The sequence below is a fragment of the Perissodus microlepis genome, chromosome 8 (assembly GCF_051167445.1).
Source record: "Perissodus microlepis isolate ML-2025 ecotype Zambia chromosome 8, ASM5116744v1, whole genome shotgun sequence".
Classification (NCBI taxonomy): domain Eukaryota; kingdom Metazoa; phylum Chordata; class Actinopteri; order Cichliformes; family Cichlidae; genus Perissodus; species Perissodus microlepis.
Genome location: NC_140468.1, coordinates 29,107,645 through 29,130,752, shown reverse-complemented (window position 1 = coordinate 29,130,752; position 23,108 = coordinate 29,107,645). Strand labels below are relative to the sequence as shown.

At 42.9% G+C, this 23,108-nt stretch overlaps 1 protein-coding gene and 1 long non-coding RNA gene across 2 annotated transcripts; both read right to left on the bottom strand.

Moving 5' to 3' along the window:
• Window positions 1–248: 248 nt before the first annotated feature.
• On the bottom strand, window positions 249–21,937 carry LOC146382172 (uncharacterized). Its single transcript, XM_084936858.1, has 5 exons — window positions 21,702–21,937; window positions 1,660–1,698; window positions 1,405–1,560; window positions 897–989; window positions 249–593 (listed from the first exon to the last, which is right to left on the bottom strand). The coding sequence occupies exons 1-5, from the start codon at window positions 21,762–21,764 to the stop codon at window positions 249–251; spliced, it is 696 nt and encodes a 231-aa protein (XP_084792984.1). The 5' UTR covers window positions 21,765–21,937.
• Window positions 17,501–18,196, bottom strand: LOC146382173 (uncharacterized). Its single transcript, XR_014800955.1, has 2 exons — window positions 18,032–18,196; window positions 17,501–17,953 (listed from the first exon to the last, which is right to left on the bottom strand). It is a non-coding gene; the product is annotated as an uncharacterized LOC146382173 (long non-coding RNA).
• Window positions 21,938–23,108: the final 1,171 nt, after the last annotated feature.

Genomic DNA, 23,108 nt, shown 5'->3' with positions numbered 1-23,108 from the left:
CCCAAAAAAGATATTCAAATGGTTCCTCATCTCAATGTTTTTATTCCATAAAAATACAGAATAAAGTGCAACACAACGGCTAATGCAGACAACACTTTCAAAGGCCACTCAGTCCATTTTAAAAGCCAAAAGCACAGAAACTCTGCAAGGTTGTTTCTGTGCATGTACGTTATCAAACATATGGATAGATAGAACAGAACACTAACACCAACATGCAATAGTTTCTGTGCTTGCTGTCAGAAGAAAAATTACAGCTCCATCAAGCTATGTCCTCTGGGAACAAGAGGGGAAATGTGTGTGCATTGCATAAGCTTATTTTTGAGGTCGTGGACCTTGTTCAGTAGTTTGGCCCCGTCAAGTTCCAAAAACAGTTTTTGAAAAGTGTCAGATGTGCTCTTCAGCTCCTTCGGATATTCGAGGTTGAGGGCATATATCAGTCCCATCAGCAGTACACATGCCTTTGTTCGGCTTCCACATCCCTCCGTCACTTGGTTTCCCTCAATCACAATGGACACATCTGATGGATCCTCCTCAGCCATGATGTTGTGGATCACGATCACCTTCATCATATTGTCTGTGTAATCCTCACATTCCTACGTGTTAAAAAGAAAGAAACAAAAAGCATGCACATGTTTTATTTTATTTAAGATGCTTTTTCAATATATTTCAGTTGATCTAAAGAGGGGAGCGGACAGAAGATGAATGGAGAAGGGGAGAACAGGGGATAGGAGAGGACAGGAGAGAAGAACATTAGGATCCCTTGAGTTAATAAGTAAACTGTTATTCAATTCAATTCAATTCAATTTTATTTATATAGCGCCAAATCACAACAAAAGTCGCCTCAAGGCGCTTTTCAATAGGCGCTTTTCAATAGGCGCGTTATCAATATGACAAACCTGGCAGTCATGAAAAAGATCTTCTTGTCTTTCCCCGAGGTAGCTAATGAGGCAGCAGATAAGGAGATCCCTTTTCTTCTCAATGCTCTGTGCCTGTAGGGAGATACAATTTAGTGAAAAGACTAAGTCGAGTGATTTACATACATTAAGACTGAATTACTTAAAAACAAAAACATGGCTGATGTCTATCTCCAGCTTTCAACAGGTGAGAGGCTGGGTACACCCTGGACAGTCAATCACAAGGAAACATAGAGACAGACAGGATAAACAACCATGCACGCACACACTCAAACCTAAGGACAATTTGGAGAGACCAATTAACCTAACAGCCATGTTTTCTGACTGTGGGAGGAAGCTGGAGTACCCGGGGGGAACCCACACATGCACAGGGAGAACATGCAAACTCCATGCATAAAGACCCTGGGCCGGGATTTGAACCCAGGACCTTCTTGCTACCCACTGCAGCCCTCCATAATTACATATTTGTGAAAAAAGTCAAATAACATACGTCATTCAAAGTGTCCAGCAGAGGTCTCATCTTGGAACCAGCAGCTCCTCCTTTGGCAGGCATAAGCTGCAAAAGACCTGGTGTGTACTCATCAAGTTTCAGCATGAATGTCTCCACCAAAGAAACTGTGGTGATGCGTCTGAACTCTTCGATGAGCTAAGAAGTAAGGGGACAAAAAAAATGACATTTCAATTTGTTGACATTTGTTTGACATTTGTTTTTTGGTGGATAGGAAAAGTTATCACACATACTCACCTGAGCCTCAGTGAATAATGCTGGCCACCTTTCTTTTAACTCACTGTGAGATTTTAATATTATTTTATGCCATGTTAGACCCTTAATTAAAGATTGTGAATTATTATGTAGTTTTAGTTTGCATTATTCTCCTGAATTAGAAGAAGGTGATAACTATTGCATTTGTTAAACTGATTTGCATTACATTAGACTGCTGATTTATTGTGAATGAATGATATTGTTTTATGATGCATTATACTGCTGAGTTATAAGAAATACTGTTCGCAGAAAGTCATCGCCTTATTTGTCTGATTAGAAGAAAACAGAACATACTGGAGAGGTTTTCTGTCCCATCTCAGCAGGAGCAGATAAACAGGGGGCCAAGGTTGTAGCTCAGGCGCTGTGTGAGAGAAAGAATGTGAATGTTTAGGCTTTTATGATTAGGTGGGGGCCACTAGAGGCTATAAGAGTTTGATCAATGCTCCACCATTTTGAGATCTGATGCTGTCTGCGTACGGTGTCCATCTCCCACGCGTGTGATCATTAAAATCATCGTTTGACTCAACCCGGCCGGACCAGTGTTGTTATTGTGGTTTTTCCTCTTGTATCCATCCCCAATATTTGAATCCGTAACAGTTTGGGGGCTCGTCCTGTGGTATTGGGGTGGAAGTTGGAGGTTTGGACGGTCCGAGGTTGTCGAACGGACAGGCACAAGCCAGTGGTCTGACGTGAGTGGGCATAAGCCGGCTTATACAAAGGTAAGGCACTACCTGTTGAATCTATTTCCAAAGTGTGCCAAATTGGACATGATAAAATTAAAATCTACTCACTGAAATTACTGGTGAAGGCCTGTTTTGATTTTAATGAAAATCTCATGAGATTTGAAAGTTGAAGTTTGTAAGTTATAATACTGGGTTAGAGGCCCAAGGTAAAGGAAAAATACTGGGTTAGAGGCCCAAGGTAAAAGAAAAATACTGGGTTAGAGGCCCAAGGTAAAAGAAAAATACTGGGTTAGAGGCCCAAGGTAAAGGAAAAATACTGGGTTAGAGGCCCAAGGTAAAAGAAAAATACTGGGTTAGAGGCCCAAGGTAAAAGAAAAATACTGGGTTAGAGGCCCAAGTAGTTTGATAGGGAATTGGTCATTTTGTGGGTTAGAGTCCCCATTGATCACTAGGTTGCACCTGCCTCAGTCAGACTCTTGTTTTGGGGGGTTGACTGTTGTTTAAAAGTGTTATAAATTATTATAGGACGGCAGTTAGAGTCTGCTAAGAAGCGCATAGCCCGGAGGTTACGCTCCCTCCTGGCCGTGGACGCGCGCCCTTGACCTGTTGGCGAACAGGGTTAGTTCAGTTTGGCTTAACTGTGGGGTACAGGGCATCCTGGAATAAGCTAGGAGTTAGAGTCTCCTTACCGTTTGTAACGGTATCTGCGCTTTTTTGGACACTGTTAAATTGAGTTAGGGACTTTAGAGATGAGGCCAGATACAGTTAGAGGCTGATACTGGTTAATTGATTACGAAAAAGTTAGACTTTCTTCGGTTGGACCCGTTAACTTAAATTTGTCGAAATTGTGTAGGCGCTAAATCTGTCAGGCCTGAGAGTGATTGTAAATATAAGACGTCTTTGTAATATAAAATAATAGAGCTGTGTGTGAGACGAGGCTGTGTGTGACGACAGCGCGCTGCAGCGCTGCGAGCTATTTTTAGACGGTGTGTGAACATGCAAATGAGGTGGCTGCTGTGAAGCGCACAGAGGACTTTTGCTTCCTGTTTAGCGTGTTTTTGAGTTTTATAATTATGATTTGCAAATACTGTTAAAGACCTGTAAATAAGACGCTGATTTTGCTGATTATAATATTACAAATAAGGTTTTGAATGACTAGGGTGAATGTTTATGCACCCAGAGAGAGAGAGAGTAAAATCTAGGCAGATAAAGCGAATGGATGTTTTCAGAAAAGAAATACTAAGTGAATGTTTTAGTGTGTTAATACAGGTGGATTTCTCTCAACCTGGAAACCTGAGTACAGGATAAATTAACAGAATTGGGACGACAGACAGGCCAAGCTTTGGCTCAAAAGTTTACAGCTTGGCCCCAGCTTTGTCCCAACCCTGAAAAGAAGCTTAAAGGACATCTTCTCCTCCAGTTATCGGTTACCATCACTGGAAATTTTCAGGCAAGTTTTTGGCTGAATTTTTGTTAGCACCATGTGTCCCTGAATCTCACAAGCAAGCTCTAACTCCTGGCTGAAGACATGGAAAGCTGTTATTTAAGGTGGGAAATCAAAATTTGGGAAACAAAATAAAAACACACACACAACCAGAGAAATGTATGAGAAAGGCACGTGTTAGAGAAATGCCTCGTTTGAGAAAAAAGTTAAATTAACCCACCTACAAACGCACACACACGCAATGAAAAAACAGCTTTGGGTGCCTTGAAAAGCGCTATATAAATCCAATCCATTATTATTATTATTATAATTATTACATTCATGAACACGTGAAGATTTTCCAGCAAGGTTAAAGCAGCGAAACTTAACATACACCTGTTGTTGAATGATAAAGTTTATCCACTACTAACAAATAAACTTTCTGGGTTGCAGGACAACAATTTAACTTCAAAAAAAAAAAAAGACACTGGTCTGACCAACCAGTGACGACACGACAAATTTAGTGGTAAAAAGAGTCAAACTGTGACATGTTTTCTGCTGATTGATTAATACAAGTGATTACTGAATGAAGGAAAATCCCTTTTTTGAGCTTTTAAACATGATCTTAAGAATTTTAACATGTACCTGTGTTGTCCTGTCAACTTGGTGGGTTATGAGTTGATTATATGGTGAGAAAAAACAAAAAAGGGGGAGAGAAGGCTGACACAGGGCCTGGCCCAGTGTTTCTCCCCTCTCTGAATAACACAGCCAACACAACATCATTTTCCTGTTCGTCTGTTTTTGTTTTTGTTTTGTTTTTTCTCTTTATGCTTGATTACAGGCTGCTTTGCCGAGGCTGACCTGGACTCCTGCTCTCCCCTCTACCATCTTTGCTCTCCCCTCTACCACCTTTGATGTGACCCTGACCAAACGCTACAGCAGCTGGACCCACAACAACAACCTGAAAATGTCAACAGTGCTGCAGGAAAGCGATCTCATGCAGCAGAGACGGAGAGCGTTAAATCCAAGGCCCGTTTCACTACACGGGGGAGATTTCCAGACAGCTTCAGCTGACAGAGCTGTGACGAGACGCCCATTAAGCCCGGATGAAAAGTGAGGGTGAGCAAAAGAATGCTGACCTTAACAACTCTGCATTAAAACTGTGCAGGACAGTGACTGACCAACACAGATGATCGGGCAGCAAAAAGGGCGTGCCAGAGACAGGAGGAGTAACTGAGGTCAGGAGGCACCTCAGAATGGACAAAAGCACCAGAAGAAAATAAGCTGAAGGCACAGGTGTCGGGGCTCGACCAGGAGCTGACCTCTGAGAAGAGCCGGACAGCAGAGCTGCAGAAGGCCGTGGAGCAAAGCAAGGAAAACATCAATAAACTTCAATCTGACGTGTACGGAAAAGACTCTGAGGTTTCTGCCCTCAGTAAGAGCTCAAGGCATCAGAGCAGAAACTGAGCATGGCTCAGGAGGAGCTGGCTGCTAATCGAACCCATCAGTCAGGCTTAGAGTCCCAGATACAGGACTTGAAATCAGGCCGGAGCTTGCTGGAGCAGGAGGTCGCCAAACCTGACGAGAAGCTCCTACAGCAGGAGCAAACCCTGAAGGAGCTACAGAAGCAAAAGGGTCAAGTTAAGGAGGAGCTGGACAAGGAGAAGATGCAGGACACTGGAGAAAAGGACTGCCTCAATTGGGGCCAGAACCAGTATGGACAGAACTTTGAGCAGCAGCACCAATGGATGCTAACAGACTGAAATGGAGGAGGGCAGGACCCCAGGGCACGCCTCAGGCCGTGGTTTACCCAGAACACCAGAACAGGAAAGTGATGAACACAAACACACACGAACACACACAAACACACACAAACACACACATCTACATACACTCACTCAGAATGAAGAGAAACACTCATATGAACACATATGACTATTCTTCCCATCCCATGCAAGGCCACCTGGATTGGCTAGCAGACTGTTTACTTAGCCTGATAGGGTGAAGGACACTGTCTTCAGCTGAACTATGGACACGCACACACATACACTTACACTGATAAGCACTCACACATCCCCCCTCCCCTTCCAACGCCTTCGATGCTTGTTGCCTCCTGGGAACACGAGGCGGGTCTGGGCCCGCGCTGGAGAGTCGGCGCAGTGGCAGGATGGCTGCTGTGTTGCCTGGGTGAACTCCTTATCCCCTACCCAACCCTGTTGCTGGTCACGTGTTCTATAATGTTTGTGCTGTGGACATTTATGTGCTTTTCTGTGCAGAGGAGTTTTTTTGTTTCCTGTTCTCATGCTGTCCTCCTGTAGCCCAGCATGAGTAGAGGTCTCTTTTTTTCCTCTTGTACCTTTCCCGCTGTAGTGTACATTTCAGTGTTTTTTTCTGTAATGCAACCGTTCTCTGACTTGTATCCCCATGTGATGTCTGTGTTGTATGTGTAAGGTCAGGGGGCGGGTTCATTCCACTGCAGGGCAACCTGCCACTGCATGTGGCGAATAAACTTTGAACTTTATATGCACTCGTTGATTGAGTGAGAAATGACACACACACAAGCACACAAATCGAAATGCTGATTCAATTCACTGAGAAGTGATCCACACACACACACACACACACACACATGCACACGCTTGTGCAATGAAGAGTGATACACACACACACACACACATGCACACGCTTGTGCAATGAAGAGTGATACACACACACACACACGCTGCTGCAATGAAGAATGCTTTACTAACAAATGCTTATGCTGACACGCAAAATGCTGCACACAAACATCCAAATACAGAATCTGTTACAACAACAAGAAGCCATTGATTGTTTATTGGTTAAATGCATTTCATGTCACCCAGAGGGCATTTGTGTAGATTTAGGGGACAGGGTCTAAGGCAGTTTGGTTATGAAAACAATGTCTGTGCGTGATGTCTGTTTATGGCTGAAGGCCTCGACTGAATTGTTCACTGTGCTTCACACAGCCTGATAAGGAGCAGTGGTACAGAGTGAAAATGATGAATTAACGGTGTGAGTCTTATTTCGGAGCGCCACATTGTTGTGATTGAGATTTAATTGAAGGAGGAACACACTGAAAGAAAGAAAAAAAAAAAGAAAAAAGGGGCCAGCCCTTGGATTTACGTAAGCATCTCGCGTGCGTTTAACACAATTGCCTCAGGCTTTAAAGATCTGTACGAAATTCAACAACTCAATTTGTTCTCATTGAGATGACACGATACGATCTAATAAGAGTGGTTAGCTGCTGAACTCACGGAATCCACAACACCGCATAAGATTTCAAACTGCAGGAAAATCACTGGAGTTATAAGAGGCAGACAACGACACACACACCACATGCATGCTATTGCTATTTATTGTGAATTAACCTGTCAAGGACAAGAACAAACTAATTCTGCATCAAATACAGGAAATCATAGCTTTCCTGTGTTTCCTACATTGTTGGCATGCTGGTTGGTGCTGTTGCTTGACAGTAAGAAGGTCCTGGGTGCAAATCCACAGTCTGGCTAGTTTGCGGTGGTTTCTCTCTGGGTATTCTGGTTTCCTGCCACAGTGAAAAGTCATGTAGCTATTAGAGCTAGGTTAATTGATGATTCTTTGTTTGTTATTATATGAGTATTTTATTGGTTACGTTTGTTTTTGTTTTTGCTTTTGTTACAGTGCACTGAAATAAGAACATCTGAGAGGTGTGATCCACCGGTGGTGATATTTTGGTATCTTGTGAGTTCCTGATTTAACAAATCAGCTCTTTAATCCAGGCCTGAGAGATTGAACTTTAAAGCGCTATAAAATATTCTTACTGAAAACAGTCGCAAAGTATTTTTCTCCATGATTATAATGGGCTTGGGAGAAATTCACTTATATGGGACACTGATCACATGAGAAGTCCTGAGCCTAAAAGGATTGCAGCGAGTCAATCCAGTCAAAAAAACAAGGAACTGTTTTCCTTTAAAATGATGACGTCATCTTGCTGGTGATGGAGGCTCGAATAGGTCGCGCGTGAGACTCCATTATCAGCAACTTCTGGTATGAATGTGTGTGGATGTATGCATGTGGCTGGACTGTGATGGACTGACGACTAAAAGTTTTAACTGACTTGATACTGAGACAAAAACGGTGCCGACTTTAGGATTAGTAAATGTCCAACAATTCACCCAGCCTGTAAAAGAAGGGTGGATGTTTTGTCTTGCTTTGTTTTGTTTTTACAGGAACAGAAGGATGACAGAGACTAAGGGGGAGGCTGTAGCTTCACATGAGTGTGAGCTGCAGACTGAACCCTTTGGTTGCTAATTTTGAGTTACTGATGTTTGCATTAAGAAAATTGAGTTTTAGTGGCTGTGTTTCGATTAATGTATCACATTATATTGTTGGGAAGGTTAAATGCTAAATTGAGGAAAAGGTTTGACTTCACTCATGACTGAACATGTTATTATTAACCATAGCAGCCCACTGTAAAAAGTCAATTAACTGTTATAGAGGGGAAAAAAAAAAAAAGCCAAAAAACTCTATTAATATCTATGGATAACAGGGAATGATAGACTTGTCACATTCAAAATGGAGATATGTAACAATAAACACTGGTCCCTGTCATTTAGGTCCTTTCATTGAAATAGTCAGCAATTTAAAAGTAGGATAGAACCGACAGGGGCATGTGCTGAGAGGTGGTGCTGCACAAGAACAAGAGCAAAATAAAGAAAATTATTGTGTTTAGCTTTGGTAAATTCAAATTAAAATGTACCATTACACTCAGAGGATCAATATGAAATCAGATATATGCTAATTTTGTATGAAGTACATGACTGATAACTGTTCTGTCCTGAGCTTTTGTTTTTACAGCACCCACTTGACCACACCAACAGTTTCTCGCCACCAAAAGGGGGTACTTGCAAAGAATAGGGAGGAATATCATCAAAACTGGGAAAGGTAAGCCCCGAAGGGGGTGATAACACCATAACTTTCACTTATGGTCAAATTCTCAAAATTTGACCCCAACCATGAAAAATTCTTCAAACATTTAGAGACAGAGTGGAGTTCTAGATAAACATAATGTCGCAAACCAAATAAGGATGGAACATTGGAATCGATAAGATGGTGAAATAACACGCAGGAAAAACATTGACCATGTTGATTATGTTTATTCCAGTGTGCAGAGATTGGCTAAGCTGACCAGGAGATGTTATAAAATGGATTGTCGGAACAGTCAGCGTTAAAGTCACCTTTGACAGTCCAGACCAAGGTTATTATCGTTAACGAAAACGAAATAACGAAAACTAGAAGTGAAAAAACATTTTCGTTAATGGAAATAAAATAAAAAAAACAAAAAAGGAAAACTAACTAAAACTGTAATGAGTGTTCACAAAACTAACTAAAATTAACTGAATTGATAGCAAAAATGTGTTTAGTTTTCATTGATGTGTGCGTGTCCTACAATAGTCAAGGGTGAAAGTGAAGTTTAGTTTCCAGATTTTTTCTTGCCGTCTCATTATGCCAGCAGGTGGCAGCACGTTAGTCGAGTCGTCTGTGTTGCTGCTCCGTCCACGCGCAGGATTATGTCAGGAAAAGTCGGGAGAAAGCACCAGAGTCCAAATTGGGATTACTTTGAATATGACTGTGTTTTGGATAAAGCAAGTGTCTTGTAGTGGAGAGAGACAAATTATGAGGGACATTTCTAAAGGGAAAAATCCCACAAACCTTAAAGTGCGCTTGAAAAGCTCACACAAGAAGGCTAACCTAGCTTACCTTGAGAAGGTAAGGGAGCACACTCAACCCTCATCCCCAGAAAACAGAAGCTAACCCCAGGCAAGGCAGCGTGATGCATCCCGAGACAACAGGACGGGGATATCTACATAACTGTGTGAGTCAATGGCCTTCAAAAGGTTTATCAATTCACTTGAACCAAAATTACGAACACCTGTCGCTGCAAGAGTTAATAGTCTCAATACCCAAGGATAAGCAGAAGAGCATGACTGATAGGATGAAACTGGGATTTTGTTACACTTAATTATTGCAAATGTAACGCAATCTGTACTTACGCCAAACCTTTAATGAGTGGAAATCAGGACTGTTGACCTTGGGCAGTTCACTAGGTGTCGGTGTCATCAATTCCACCCCGATGTCTAAGCCCAGAATCACAGTTTCTCTAGAAATAGGTTACAAGAATTCAAATGTGTCCAAAATATCTGTATCCCATCAGAGGCTAGTTTCGTAAAGGAGATTGGTAGTAGCTGCTCCATCACAGGAACAATAAGGCTTCCAGCACACAATGGACACCACACTTACTTAACATAAACACATTTATTAGGCACAATTTTAAATAATAAACCCTTGTTTTGTAGTGTCTTTCCACTCAGTGTCCCAAGAAAAATAAAATAAATAAATAAACTCAAATATGTATCCCTTCAAGGTCCTTTGGCCAAAAGAAAATCACCTGAGCTCAGGGAAAAATAAAGTGCATCGTTGGGCCCTTTGAATTGTTCCTACCGCTCTGTTGGAACGGTGTAGCATCCAATAATAACATCCAGCAAGCAGAAGCATCCACCCGCAGCAACGACCATCTACTAGCCAGGACGGTTCAGCAGAGTCATCAGATGAGGACTTCCACAAGGCAGTTCATCCAGTAGGATCCAGGGCACCAAAAGGGCAAACAAACAAGCCAGAGGGGTTCATGTAATGGCGAATGGCTGTCGGATTCAGCTCAGCTTCACGTTCGTAACCGCTACAAGACTCCTTTTTCTAACAACATATTAAATCATTAGCTTCACATATAAAGGTTTTTAAAACTATTTACAGCAACTCAAATGTCTACTGTACCCGAATTTCCAGCTCGCAGAGGGCACGAGAGCAGCATGCGCCTCATCGGACGAACGGAAGGAAAAAACTCTGTAGCTGGACTAGAGAGTGGCTATGCGCACGGCACAGTGGTGCGTTCAGTGACTACAAATAATCAGAAATCCCATACTCAAACAATGATCTGGGTTACACTCTCCCCCTCTAAAGTGCATGAGTCTCTGCATGCACACTTGACTTAACAGGTGTGTGAAGGAAAGTGCTCTGAGAGAATACAATTGCGAAACTCTGACAAAAAGGAACTGAGAGCTAAAATTAAAGGCTCACCTAACTCGTCATAAGTTAGTTTACGAGGTTGGCGTCTCTCTCTCCCAGAACGCCGCAACTCTACTGTCTCTGGCTCTGAACTCTGCTCAGCAGTGTCACTGCTTTCTTGATTCATTTCAACAGGTTCTGTCTGTTCAGGAATGTCAATAACAACCCAACCTGGACCTTCACCAGATGGAATGGGAGATGTGGTCACCTCATTGCTTTCTGAGTGTAACAAAGGTCCAGGTTCAGAAACATGACTGGGTGTTTCTTGTGCGTGTGACTCATCTTGTGGCTCTGCACGGGGCAAGCTAGAATACACATCCCCAGTGGACAGCTGAGGTGTGATAACCTGCCTTTCAGTCTGGATAAAAGGACCTCTGGTTATTATTTCTGGAACCACAAAAGCTGGATACACTTCGTCCTCATCACTGTATACCTCATCTTCCTGACCATCAGGGTTATCAGAAGATTGTACTTCCCTTTCGGCTTTGTTTCTTGGTTTCTTCCCTTTAGAGGGCCCATGAGATCTGCTCCCTGCTATTTCTTCCACAGGTAAGAACCCACACGGTAGAAGGAGATCCCTGTGTAAGGTGCGTTTTGGTCCATTCCCCAACTCGGGTTCCACAACATAGACAGGGCCATCATTGATTCGTTTAACCACAACATGTACTTTCTGTTCCCACCTGTCTGAGATTTTGTGTTTACCTCTGATACTCATATTCCTAACCAAAACCCTGTCACCTGCACAGAGCTCGGCCACTCTAATCCTCTTGTCAAACCTAGCTTTATTCCTTTCTCCGATCTTCTGGGAGTTTTTTGCAGCTAGGGTGTAGCTCTCCTCCAGACGTTGACGAAGGTTGTTCACATACTCTGAATGAGACTTATGGTTGGCATTTTCAGGTTGGATACCTAAGACCAGATCAATGGGTAGTCGGGGTTGTCTGCCAAACATCAGTTCATATGGAGAGAAACCAGTCGTGTCGTTTCTCGTGCAGTTATACGCATGAACTAAGGGTTTAACAAAGTCCCTCCAGTGAGATTTGTCTTCCTCTTCCAACGTACCCAACATATCAAGAAGCGTCCGGTTAAACCTTTCCACCGGGTTTCCGCGAGGATGATAAGGTGTAGTGCGGATTTTGTCTGCTCCTATCAACGCACATAGCTCTTTGATTGTGTGAGATTCAAAGTCTCTACCCTGATCACTGAGTAGACGACTGGGAAACCCATAATGAACTATGAAGTTCTCCCATAGAGCTTTTGCAATGGTCCTGGACTTCTGATCTTTAGTTGGCACTGCCACAGCAAACTTTGTAAAATGGTCAGTGATAACTAATATGTTCCGGGTGTCTCTGTTGTCTGTCTCAACTGACAAATAGTCCATACAAACGAGTTCAAGCGGGTAAGTTGCTATAATATTTTCAAGAGGCGCTGCCTTCTGAGGCACTGCTTTCCTCCTGACACAGCGTGGACACTGTCTGCACTTCTCCTCTACAGACTTTGTCATCATTGGCCAATAGAATCTGGAACGGGCAAGATGCAGTGCTCGTTCAAAACCAAGATGACCAATTTCATCATGCACTCCACGCAACGCTTTCCCTCTGAACTGTTCAGGTAGGACTAACTGCCATACCATGTTGTCTCTATTTGTCCATTTCCTGTACAATACTCCATCTCTCAGTTCGAGCCTTCTCCACTCCTTGAGAAGAAGCCTAACATCAGGAGCTTCAAGGTTTGTTTCTCTGAAACTGGGCTTTTGAGCTCTTTCAACGAAGGTAATGACACGTGAGACAACCGGGTCATCCCTCTGAGCTTTATACCAGTCAGAGCTTGTCATAGATGGTAATGTGTCTTCTCCAAATACATCCGCAACTGTTGAGGGATCAACAGCAAGAGACTCTACAGCCAAAGGTTGTTCTAGATTTGAACAGTGCTCGATCTTTGACACCACAAGATGGCGCTGACATAAGGCAGATACCACCTCGTGACTCATCTCGTTGCTCACCTCTAGAAGACGGTTTTTCATGTCATCAACTCTCTCCCTTTCTTTGATGAAATCCTCATCTTCAAAAGGAGGAGCTTGTGGTCGTCGGGACAGCCCATCTGCATCGCGATTGGCATGACCGGCCCTGTACTTAACGGTGAACTGATAAGTAGACAGCGCAGCTAACCAGCGATGACCAGCAGCATCTAACTTCGCAGATGTCAGTACATACGTGAGAGGATTGTTATCCGTCACAATGGTGAAGTTAGCGCCATAAAGGTAGCTGTTAAACTTCTCACAAACTGCCCACTTCAAAGCTAGAAATTCAAGCTTGTGAGTGGGATAGTTTCTCTCACTTTTGGAAAGTCCCCTGCTTGCATAAGCCACAGCTCTCAGCTTCCCGTCCTGCTCTTGGTAGAGTGCTGCACCCAAGCCTTCACGACTGGCATCAGTGTGCAGGACATATGGTAGCTGTGGATTGGCAAAAGCAAGGACAGGTGCCGATGTCAGTCTCTCAATCAAAGTCTTAAATGCATTTTCGCATTCAGGTGTCCACTCCTCTCCAAAAGGTAAGTTAATGTTTGACGGTTGTCTGAAACGTTTTTCAAGATACACTTTACCCCTCTTTTTGGGTGAGTAGTAACCGGCCGTTAGACTATTTAAAGGCTTTGCGATCTTTGAGTATCCGTCAATGAATCTCCGGTAATAACCGGCAAAGCCTAGGAAACATTTCAGCTCTCTCTTGTTTGTAGGATGAGGCCATGTTTTCAAAGCTGAGATCTTATCAGGATCTGTGTGAACTCCTTGGGCATCCACCACATGGCCAAGGTACTTCACCGAGGGCCTAAAGAAATGACATTTTTCTGGGGACAGCTTCAACCCAAAGTCCCTCAACCGGTTCAGCACCCTCATGAGTCTCACCTCATGTTCCTCCAGGGTGTCTGAAAACACAATCAGATCATCCAAAAACACAAGTACCTCACTCAAGTTCAAATCCCCAACACACTTCTCCATCAGTCGTTGAAATGTACTTGGGGCATTTGTAACGCCCTGAGGCAGGCGATTAAACTCGTAAAACCCAAGAGGACAGACAAAAGCAGTTTTAGCTTTATCTTCCTCGGCCATCTCAACCTGATAATAGCCTGATTTGAGGTCCATGACCGAGAACCACTTGGCACCACTAAGGGCCGTGAAGGTCTCCTCAATGTTTGGGAGGGCATAAGCATCCCTAATGGTCCGTGCGTTCAACTTGCGGTAATCAACGCACAACCTGATCGAACCGTCCTTTTTACGCACAACTACTATTGGAGATGCGTAGGGGCTCTCTGACTCCCTAATAACCCCTGCATTAAGCAGTTCTTTGAGGTGTTGCTTGACAGCTTCTCTGTCACTTGGGTGGATGGGCCTCGACCGTTCCTTAAACGGCGTGTCATCGTTCAGCCGAATGTGGTGTTTTACCACAGTGGTATGACCATAAGACAGGTCATCAACCGCAAACACTTCTGAAATAGACTTGAGCTTGGTGGTAATGCGCCCTTTCCATTCTTCAGAGAGGGGTGACTCATCAAGATTAAACTTTAGCTTCTCTCCATCAAACTTGTCATGAGAAGAAGCATTTGAAACAGGCACCAGGGGTGAAATGTGCTGGGCTACACATACCTGGGCAACTGTACTTCCTGGTTGCAACACAATACTGTGCCCACTCAAGTTCTGCAAGACGACTGGAACCTTACTCTTAGCTTTGTAAGGGATGTCTATCAAAGCAGTTTCAAGAAATAAACCACCAGGTAACTTGTCGTGTTCATTTGGTTCAAGGACAAAACTTACGTTAGGAGTGTTCTTTCTCAGCCTAACATCGCCCATTAAACAGCACTTGTGGTTGGCAGGGATGGTGACTGGTACTTTCCCGTGCAACCTCACTGGGCGTATGTGGCAATCATCCATTTGTTTAGCCAAGTGCTGGAGAACCAGTGCTACATCTCTGGAACACAGTCTGTGAAGGAAATCTGGACCGTCACGTTCAGATAACTTATCATGGAGTCTTAAGAGTGCATTGGTACCAATCAAAACTGGTATTCTGCTGTTAAAATGGCACTCAGGCACAACAAGAGCCAAAACAACCAACTCTTCCTCTTTGCCTGTAATGTTTTGAGGAAAAGTGACGTGGGTCTCAACATAACCAAGGTAGGGAACGTGCTGTCCACCCGCACCCTCAATCTCAAGCAATGCTTGAATGGGCTGAATGGGGAGATGTGCCAGTTTATCCTTGTGAAATGATTCGGAGATTGTAGTGACTTGTGAACCACTATCCATGATAGAGTTGCATTGCACACCCTCAACCAAAACAGAAGCTGAACAACGAGGACCTATCAGACCGGGTGGCAAGCGGGATTGGGAACTGAAATCTTGAACCATTGTCTGGGTCTTCATTTTGCTCTGAACATCAATTCTTTGGTCACTTGAGGCGGGACTAATGCTGGTCTCAGCTCCTGGACGTCCCACAGCAGGAGCCGCTACAAGTTTAAAGCAAAAGGCTCAGTAACCTGTTGGGCTTGGAACCTTCCTTGCTTTTCCTTTAACTCAGCATTCTTCTGACGGACTAGTGCCTGGTTGGGTTCATTTGGACACCGAGCGGCAATGTGGTTATCTTCACCACATCTAAAGCAGAACCATGCTTTTGGCATAGAGGGAACCTTAACTGGTCTCCTGGCACTGCTATTTCTTGCCGTAAGGAAGTCTTTGCCACTATCATTCTCTTTAGGACATTTTTGGTTCTGAGTGAGCTCTCTGAGTTGCTTAGACAACTCATCTATTTTACTTTCAAGTTTAACAGTTTCTTCTCGTCTCTGTTTTAACGCTGTACTAAGCTCACTGTCAAAAGGAGAATTCTTGGACCTTTGACTCAGTTTCTCTACCTGCTTTGAAAGCTCATCCACTCTCCTCTCAAGCTTAGATGCTTCACTCTGTTTTGCAGTCTGTGTCGGAACGGGCTCATCATCATAGGAGGGTACATCAAAAATGGAGTGGGCATGTACAGCTGCTTTTGTAGCACCCAGATGTTTTTTCATCCTGTCTAGCTTTGCAGATCTACGACCTTCCTCGGTCCTTAACATAAGGAGTAGATCTGGGAATGTTGGTGGACCGTTCTTTTTGTTCTCTAGTTGGAGAGCTATAATGAGACTCTGGTCCCAGCAGCCTCTAATAAACTGTCTGAGTAGGTGTTCGCTTAAAGTTTCGACAGAGACTCCCCCTCTAGAAATAGCTCGAGTGAGGAGGCTATGGAGTCTGTTCAAATATGCTGAGGGCTTTTCTCCGCTATTCTGATTGGAGCTGAGAAAGGTTGCAAATAACTCTTCTCCGTCCTCTACAACACTGAAAGCGGAATCGAGCTGCCTAATATAAGCCCTGGGTGGTGAGCTCACACCAAGCAACTTAACAACATCGGCTGCTGGACTTAGCAAACTTTCAAGTATTTTCCTAATTTTTTGCGCATCACTAAGGGAGCAATCACTGACAAGAAGGTCCACTTGTGTGCGCCATGTTTCATAGTCTACCTCACCATTGGGCCTAGGAGCACGGCCAGAAAAGGTGCGCAGTCTGGTTTGTGTAGACCACGGGGCTGTTGAGTCATTTCTGATAACGTGCTCAACAACAACTTTTTGAATCTGAGGTGGGTTAAGGAGACTGTGGTCAATATTAACAGGGTTCACCACAGCACTATCAGGTGCATTGTGGGTCTGTGTGTAGTGATTAGGTTCATCATGATCACTAGCTACAGTGTCATGGAGGGATGTGTCACCATCCTGAGCTGTGTGTGGCTGTGTGTCAGGAATCTCAGAGTTATGTCGAGCTTCTCTGACCTCACTCTGAATAACACTCAAGAAACCTGCTTTACCACTATCTCCAACAGCCTTCAGTTCTTCTAAGTATCTACGAGCTAACTCCTTGCCTACCTCTTCCTGAGCAACATCTCGAATGGTTTTGACAGACCACCCGATAGCAGGATCCTTGGGGCTCGGCAAGTCGCCTAAGATCTGGGGGTTGATCTTGGAAATGGCTTGATCAGACAAATATTCTATGAGGACTCTACCCTCTGGCTGGTTTGATTCATCTGGAATTCGAACTATCCGAGAAACCTTACCATTTACTGAAAAAACACTAGCAATGTCATCATCTGTGTAAATCCCTTCAATGCCAGTCACAAAAAGTGAGCACTGGCCATCTACATCAAAACGTCTGCAAAGATCCATGTCCAACTCAATAGGGTCAAGGAAAAATGAAAAGGTGGGTGTTGTGAGCTGGAAAGTCAAAGTGCTACTTTTCACCAATCTCCTGGCTGGCTCGCCACTTGTAACGCAATCTGTACTTACGCCAAACCTTTAATGAGTGGAAATCAGGACTGTTGACCTTGGGCAGTTCACTAGGTGTCGGTGTCATCAATTCCACCCCGATGTCTAAGCCCAGAATCACAGTTTCTCTAGAAATAGGTTACAAGAATTCAAATGTGTCCAAAATATCTGTATCCCATCAGAGGCTAGTTTCGTAAAGGAGATTGGTAGTAGCTGCTCCATCACAGGAACAATAAGGCTTCCAGCACACAATGGACACCACACTTACTTAACATAAACACATTTATTAGGCACAATTTTAAATAATAAACCCTTGTTTTGTAGTGTCTTTCCACTCAGTGTCCCAAGAAAAATAAAATAAATAAATAAACTCAAATATGTATCCCTTCAAGGTCCTTTGGCCAAAAGAAAATCACCTGAGCTCAGGGAAAAATAAAGTGCATCGTTGGGCCCTTTGAATTGTTCCTACCGCTCTGTTGGAACGGTGTAGCATCCAATAATAACATCCAGCAAGCAGAAGCATCCACCCGCAGCAACGACCATCTACTAGCCAGGACGGTTCAGCAGAGTCATCAGATGAGGACTTCCACAAGGCAGTTCATCCAGTAGGATCCAGGGCACCAAAAGGGCAAACAAACAAGCCAGAGGGGTTCATGTAATGGCGAATGGCTGTCGGATTCAGCTCAGCTTCACGTTCGTAACCGCTACAAGACTCCTTTTTCTAACAACATATTAAATCATTAGCTTCACATATAAAGGTTTTTAAAACTATTTACAGCAACTCAAATGTCTACTGTACCCGAATTTCCAGCTCGCAGAGGGCACGAGAGCAGCATGCGCCTCATCGGACGAACGGAAGGAAAAAACTCTGTAGCTGGACTAGAGAGTGGCTATGCGCACGGCACAGTGGTGCGTTCAGTGACTACAAATAATCAGAAATCCCATACTCAAACAATGATCTGGGTTACACAAACACAACTAAAACTATAACTGAAACTAATCTAAACTAAACTAAACTAGCAAACAATTGGTAAAAACTAATTAAAACTGACATAAAATTGAAAATCTGAAGTCGAAACTAAATTAAAAAAAAACTAATGAAAATTGCAAAATTATTAAAACCCTGGTCCAGACTAAGGTGGCGTTGGACATCTTCAGGGCAGAAAAGGGTTGGTGTGACCAAGGTGTGGTTTGGCTTGTTGTATGTATATTTCAAGATGATACGGCTCTGGATGGACCAGTTACCAGGGCATGGAAGGAGGACAGACTCATTAAATGAGGAGAAGGAATTTTCTGGGATTGGAGATCCTCTGGGTGAGTGGTTGACTAAAATCATGCATAAAATAAAAGCTATTTTTTGTTTTTGATTGGTAATAGATTGATAATTGGCCACATTTACAGCTGTATTGACTTGTTGTGGACGCAGTCTACTTCATGGTTAAGCACTCTAATTAACAGATTGAAAATAGAGACATTAAAGGAAGAATATGCAGCGCCACCCTGTCTGATGCCAGTGACGGTGGGGCTCAGTGATGAATCAGGCGAGCTGGATTCATGGCTGAATCAAGACTAAGATTCCCCTGCTGTGGTCAGTGAGGGAAAAACAGGGGGAAATAAAATTTAAAAACATTTAGGTGTGAAGTTTATAAACGGGATAAAAGGGGGTGTTTTACTGTTATTTTAGCATCAGCATTATTGTTACATCAGAATCATATAACAAGCATTGCGTTAATCATTTATTGAAGCTATTGACATTACATTAACATTTGTGTTCCAGTGATGGTTATAACCTCAGGTTAATCTTCTATTTACAGGTGTCAGGATAATCATATGATCTTTCATTGCAGGTGTAACCATGATCATTTTTATACATATTGCAGTTTGTTGCTCATTATAGAGTTGTGCTCAAGTTAATAAGGGTTAAAAGCTACAGTCAGCGCGATGTCTGGCTGATCTATGGACTGGAGTGACTTTGGGCATGGAAGGCCGCACGCGCTTACATAACACTGATATCATGTTATTCTTTGTGATCTTTTATTCAGTTATATCGTTTGCTAAGTTTTAGGTAGTGGCAGTTGATTAAACAACATTCGTTTAATATTACATACTTGATTCGGAGCACACCGATCACCTTAACAATCTGGAAATCCTTGTAGCTGCAATGTTGTGTCTCCATGAGGGACAGTTGGCTCCTGGAGATAAGTGGGAGTCAGTGCCTGTCCTCGAGAAGGAGAGCATGTTCCTTTGCTGTGTCAAAAGTAGTCAACAAGTTCATATTGAAGTGAAGTTCATATTAATACAGGTTTTGTTTCTTGGCAATTCTGCGGACGCAGGCTCTGGGCGGAGCCAGGAGTTGAACAGATCTAACATGACATTTAAATTGATTTCATTCCCTGGCACAGGATGACAGGACTGGAGCAACGACACTGGATAGGAGAAAGTCTCATACTTTCTAAGATATGAGGTCACTAACCTTTTCTTTTACTTTTCTAACTCCGTTGATTTGACACATGGGAATGTGTCAAAAAAGGGGGGAAGTTGAGTTTTAACATCAAACAAGGGTTATATGAACATTTTTATGACTTCATTTGTGTTTTAATAACTTAGGTATGGTAAAACTTAGGCTAATAATGACCCAAGAGGTTTCCGGACTTTTTTAGAGAACCAGTGAGAAGCATAAATCATTATTTCCATGTTTAAGCGTTCATCATTAAAATGAACTAATAGCGTTTAGAAGATAAAAGCCTGTGTTCATGAGAAGCTGAGTACCACACTGGAGAGGAAACCGTGGGACAGTAGGCGGAAGGAAACACATGATTTTTGTGAAAATGGGGGGCAGATGTTAGGATTAAAAATGGCTAATTTGTTTTTGATGTCTTTTATTAGAATGAGTGGTTTTAATCATTTTCATACACACCTTGCAAATGTGCTTATAATGAGTTGGCACTCGGTCTTTTGAAGGTCATAAGCTTCGTTCGGTGTGATGGTCCGGACTGATATATTGCAGGTATTGACTTTGAGTGCAGAGGGCTAAATGCAAACACGCTTACACACACATAGGATATGATTAGAATAAGTCCCTGGGACATTCTGAATATTCTAAACCAATTCTGAATCACCAGAAGGTCAGTAGATAACAACAGTAGATTATTAGGGCTAGGCAGAGAGGTGTTTTGGTTTTCTGTCCCTTACAGAGAAAGGAACAGACACCAGACGAGGTCACAGATATACGAGGATCCTTCGCAGCAGAGACAGACACAGTGACTGCCAAGACACCAACTGGGTCCAAGTGTCATGGCGTCTGGGCTCCGATTAGTCACCTCAAAGGATGGATCCCATAAACACAGCAATAACCATGAAGGGGTTGGCGGAAATCCAGGAACACCAGACCAACGAGGTTCGAGAGGCTCTTGGGCAAAAGGGGGACACGTTCCTGTTCCTTTTTCTGGGGGATACACAGTTGTGACCCGAGGATACACAGATCGTTGTTTGACATCGGGGCAGAATAATCCCCTGATCTGTGCAACGACTGAAGGGTTGTCTAACCCCTGAGGTTGAAGAAAGAAGAGCAGAGGATCACCCAACTGGAAGACACTGGTGGCTGCAGCAATAAAATAAAGGCTAAAAGCTCCTCGGACAGAGGTTCTAGTCTGAGTACGTCTGAAGGGTATAAGGTAGCACCAAAATAAAGCTGTGGGAGAACTGGGGAGTGTCATCTGTACCTGCTACTGTTGGAATAATAGTTTTTCTTGCATCTGAACTACGCAAACACAGAGGTCATCTCACATATGGTTCGCCCAACAGGGGGACAAAGGGCCTCAGGGGTAAGGAGAAGTGAACCCGGCCACACTGGATTACAGGGTGTAGGTGTGCTCTTTATTCTAAAGAGCTCAACAGGGGGAGTGTCAGATTATAATATTATTTTATGCCATGTTAGACCCTTAATTAAAGATGGTGAATTATTATGTAGTTTTAGTTTGCATTATTCTCCTGAATTAGAAGAAGGTGATAACTATTGCATTTGTTAGACTGATTTGCATTACATTAGACTGCTGATTTATTGTGAATGAATGATATTGTTTTATGATGCATTATACTGCTGAGTTATAAGAAATACTGTTCGCAGAAAGTCATCGCCTTATTTGTCTGATTAGAAGAGAACAGAACATACTGGAGTTTTCTGCCCCATCTCAGCAGGAGCAGATAAACAGGGAGCCAAGGTCGTAGCTTAGGCGCTGTGTGAGAGAAAGAATGTGAATGTTTAGGCTTTTATGATTAGGTGGGGGCCACTAGAGGCTATAAGAGTTTGATCAATGCTCCACCATTTTGAGATCTGATGCTGTCTGCGTACGGTGTCCATCTCCCACGCGTGTGATCATTAAAATCATCGTTTGACTCAACCCGGCCGGACCAGTGTTGTTATTGTGGTTTTTCCTCTTGTATCCATCCCCAATATTTGAATCCGTAACATCACCCACAGAGGGGCAGAGGCTGACCACTCCAAGTCTTCGGCTAGAGAACGTTTTATTCATTTTGTCTGCAATTATCTTTGCATTGTTTTTCTTTGTTATTTCATAAATTAATTCCAGCCTCTCTTTCTCCAGTGTCTCTAGGGTTTCTCCAGTAGGATGCGGAGGGAGATAATTAACCTCTGCTTTTTTTGGCTTTTTTACATTCTTTGATGGCACTGCATCAGCTGGATGCTACCTTTTTAAGGCATTAATTTCAATTTCCGGGTAAGAAAATTTTCAAGATCTTAGCTTGGCACGGTAATTGTGCATCTTGTTTTTTATGCGCTGCTGCCAGCCATATAAGCCGGCAAATGATCCTGGCTCCTTAAGACACAGAAACTTTGAAACCAAGGCTTCAGCCACTGAGAGGATCTGCTGATTGGTTGGGTAAGCAGTGTACGAAAAAATTACTTTTGCAAGGTCTTGCATTGTTGCTGATTTAACACTGGCATCCATGAAAGGTCTTCCAGTGTTGTGATATGAGTTGTTTGCCTCAGCGAGGATTAGTTGTATGTCTCGGGAAAACTCCGGTACTTGAAATGGCACTGGCCACGCAGCAGGGCGACATGAATCGGGGAGAATGATGGTGTCACTGGAACTTGACGATGCATGCCTGTGAGGGTGCATCATGATTGGCAGGGCAGATGTCCGTTTCAGTAGTACTTGCAGGATGAGTGCTCACTGAAGTCGAAGAGTTCAATGCAGACGATGATCCTGATTCACATACTGGTTGTAAGTCAAGGGTGATTACTGGCTCTTTAAGGATCACTTTAACAGTGGCCTTGTCATACAAGTCAGCAGTCGAGATGACACTGAAAAACTGATTGTCAAAGTCTTTGTCTTGGTATAGCAGTCCAAATTCCCCATGCAACTGGAAAGTTTCAGTAATTATGGAAACAAGATCTTCCACTGTATTAGGAATTCCTGTTGGAAGTGTCAACTTTTGAATGCTGTGTTCTTCTAAAACGACTCTTAACTGGACTGTTGTTTGGTTTGTTTCCTCAGCTGTAGAGACAGAGAAAGAAAAGAAATTGAGACAGGTTATTGATAGTTGATAAGCTTACATGCATATATTTTCTTCATTATCTTCTGCCAGAGAAATAAAAGCAGAGATTTAGTTCAGTGGAATTTTGAATAAATAATTTTTGATTGTCGTTTTAAGAAGAGGGAGATAAGGGCAATAGAATAGAGGAGGGTTAAGTATGCATCACGTTTCCATTTTCTTTTTCAATGTTATATGTATTGTTCCTGTTAAATAAACATTACAATAAACAAATAAGACAGGACGCCTGCCCATATAGTTGTTGGTAAAATAATATATTTTTTCAATAATTTCAATAAGTGCACAAACATTTGATATAACAG

Bases quoted from the DNA above. Each gene is read 5' to 3' on its own strand.
- LOC146382172 (XM_084936858.1), bottom strand. From the start codon at position 21,764: ATGAATAAAACGTTCTCTAGCCGAAGACTTGGAGTGGTCAGCCTCTGC. The intron at 1,561-1,659 runs GTGAGTATGTGT...CTTACTTCTTAG, and splicing joins CATTATTCACTGAGGCTCAG to CTCATCGAAGAGTTCAGACG. The intron at 990-1,404 runs GTATGTTATTTG...ATCTCCCTACAG, and splicing joins TGCTGGACACTTTGAATGAC to GCACAGAGCATTGAGAAGAA.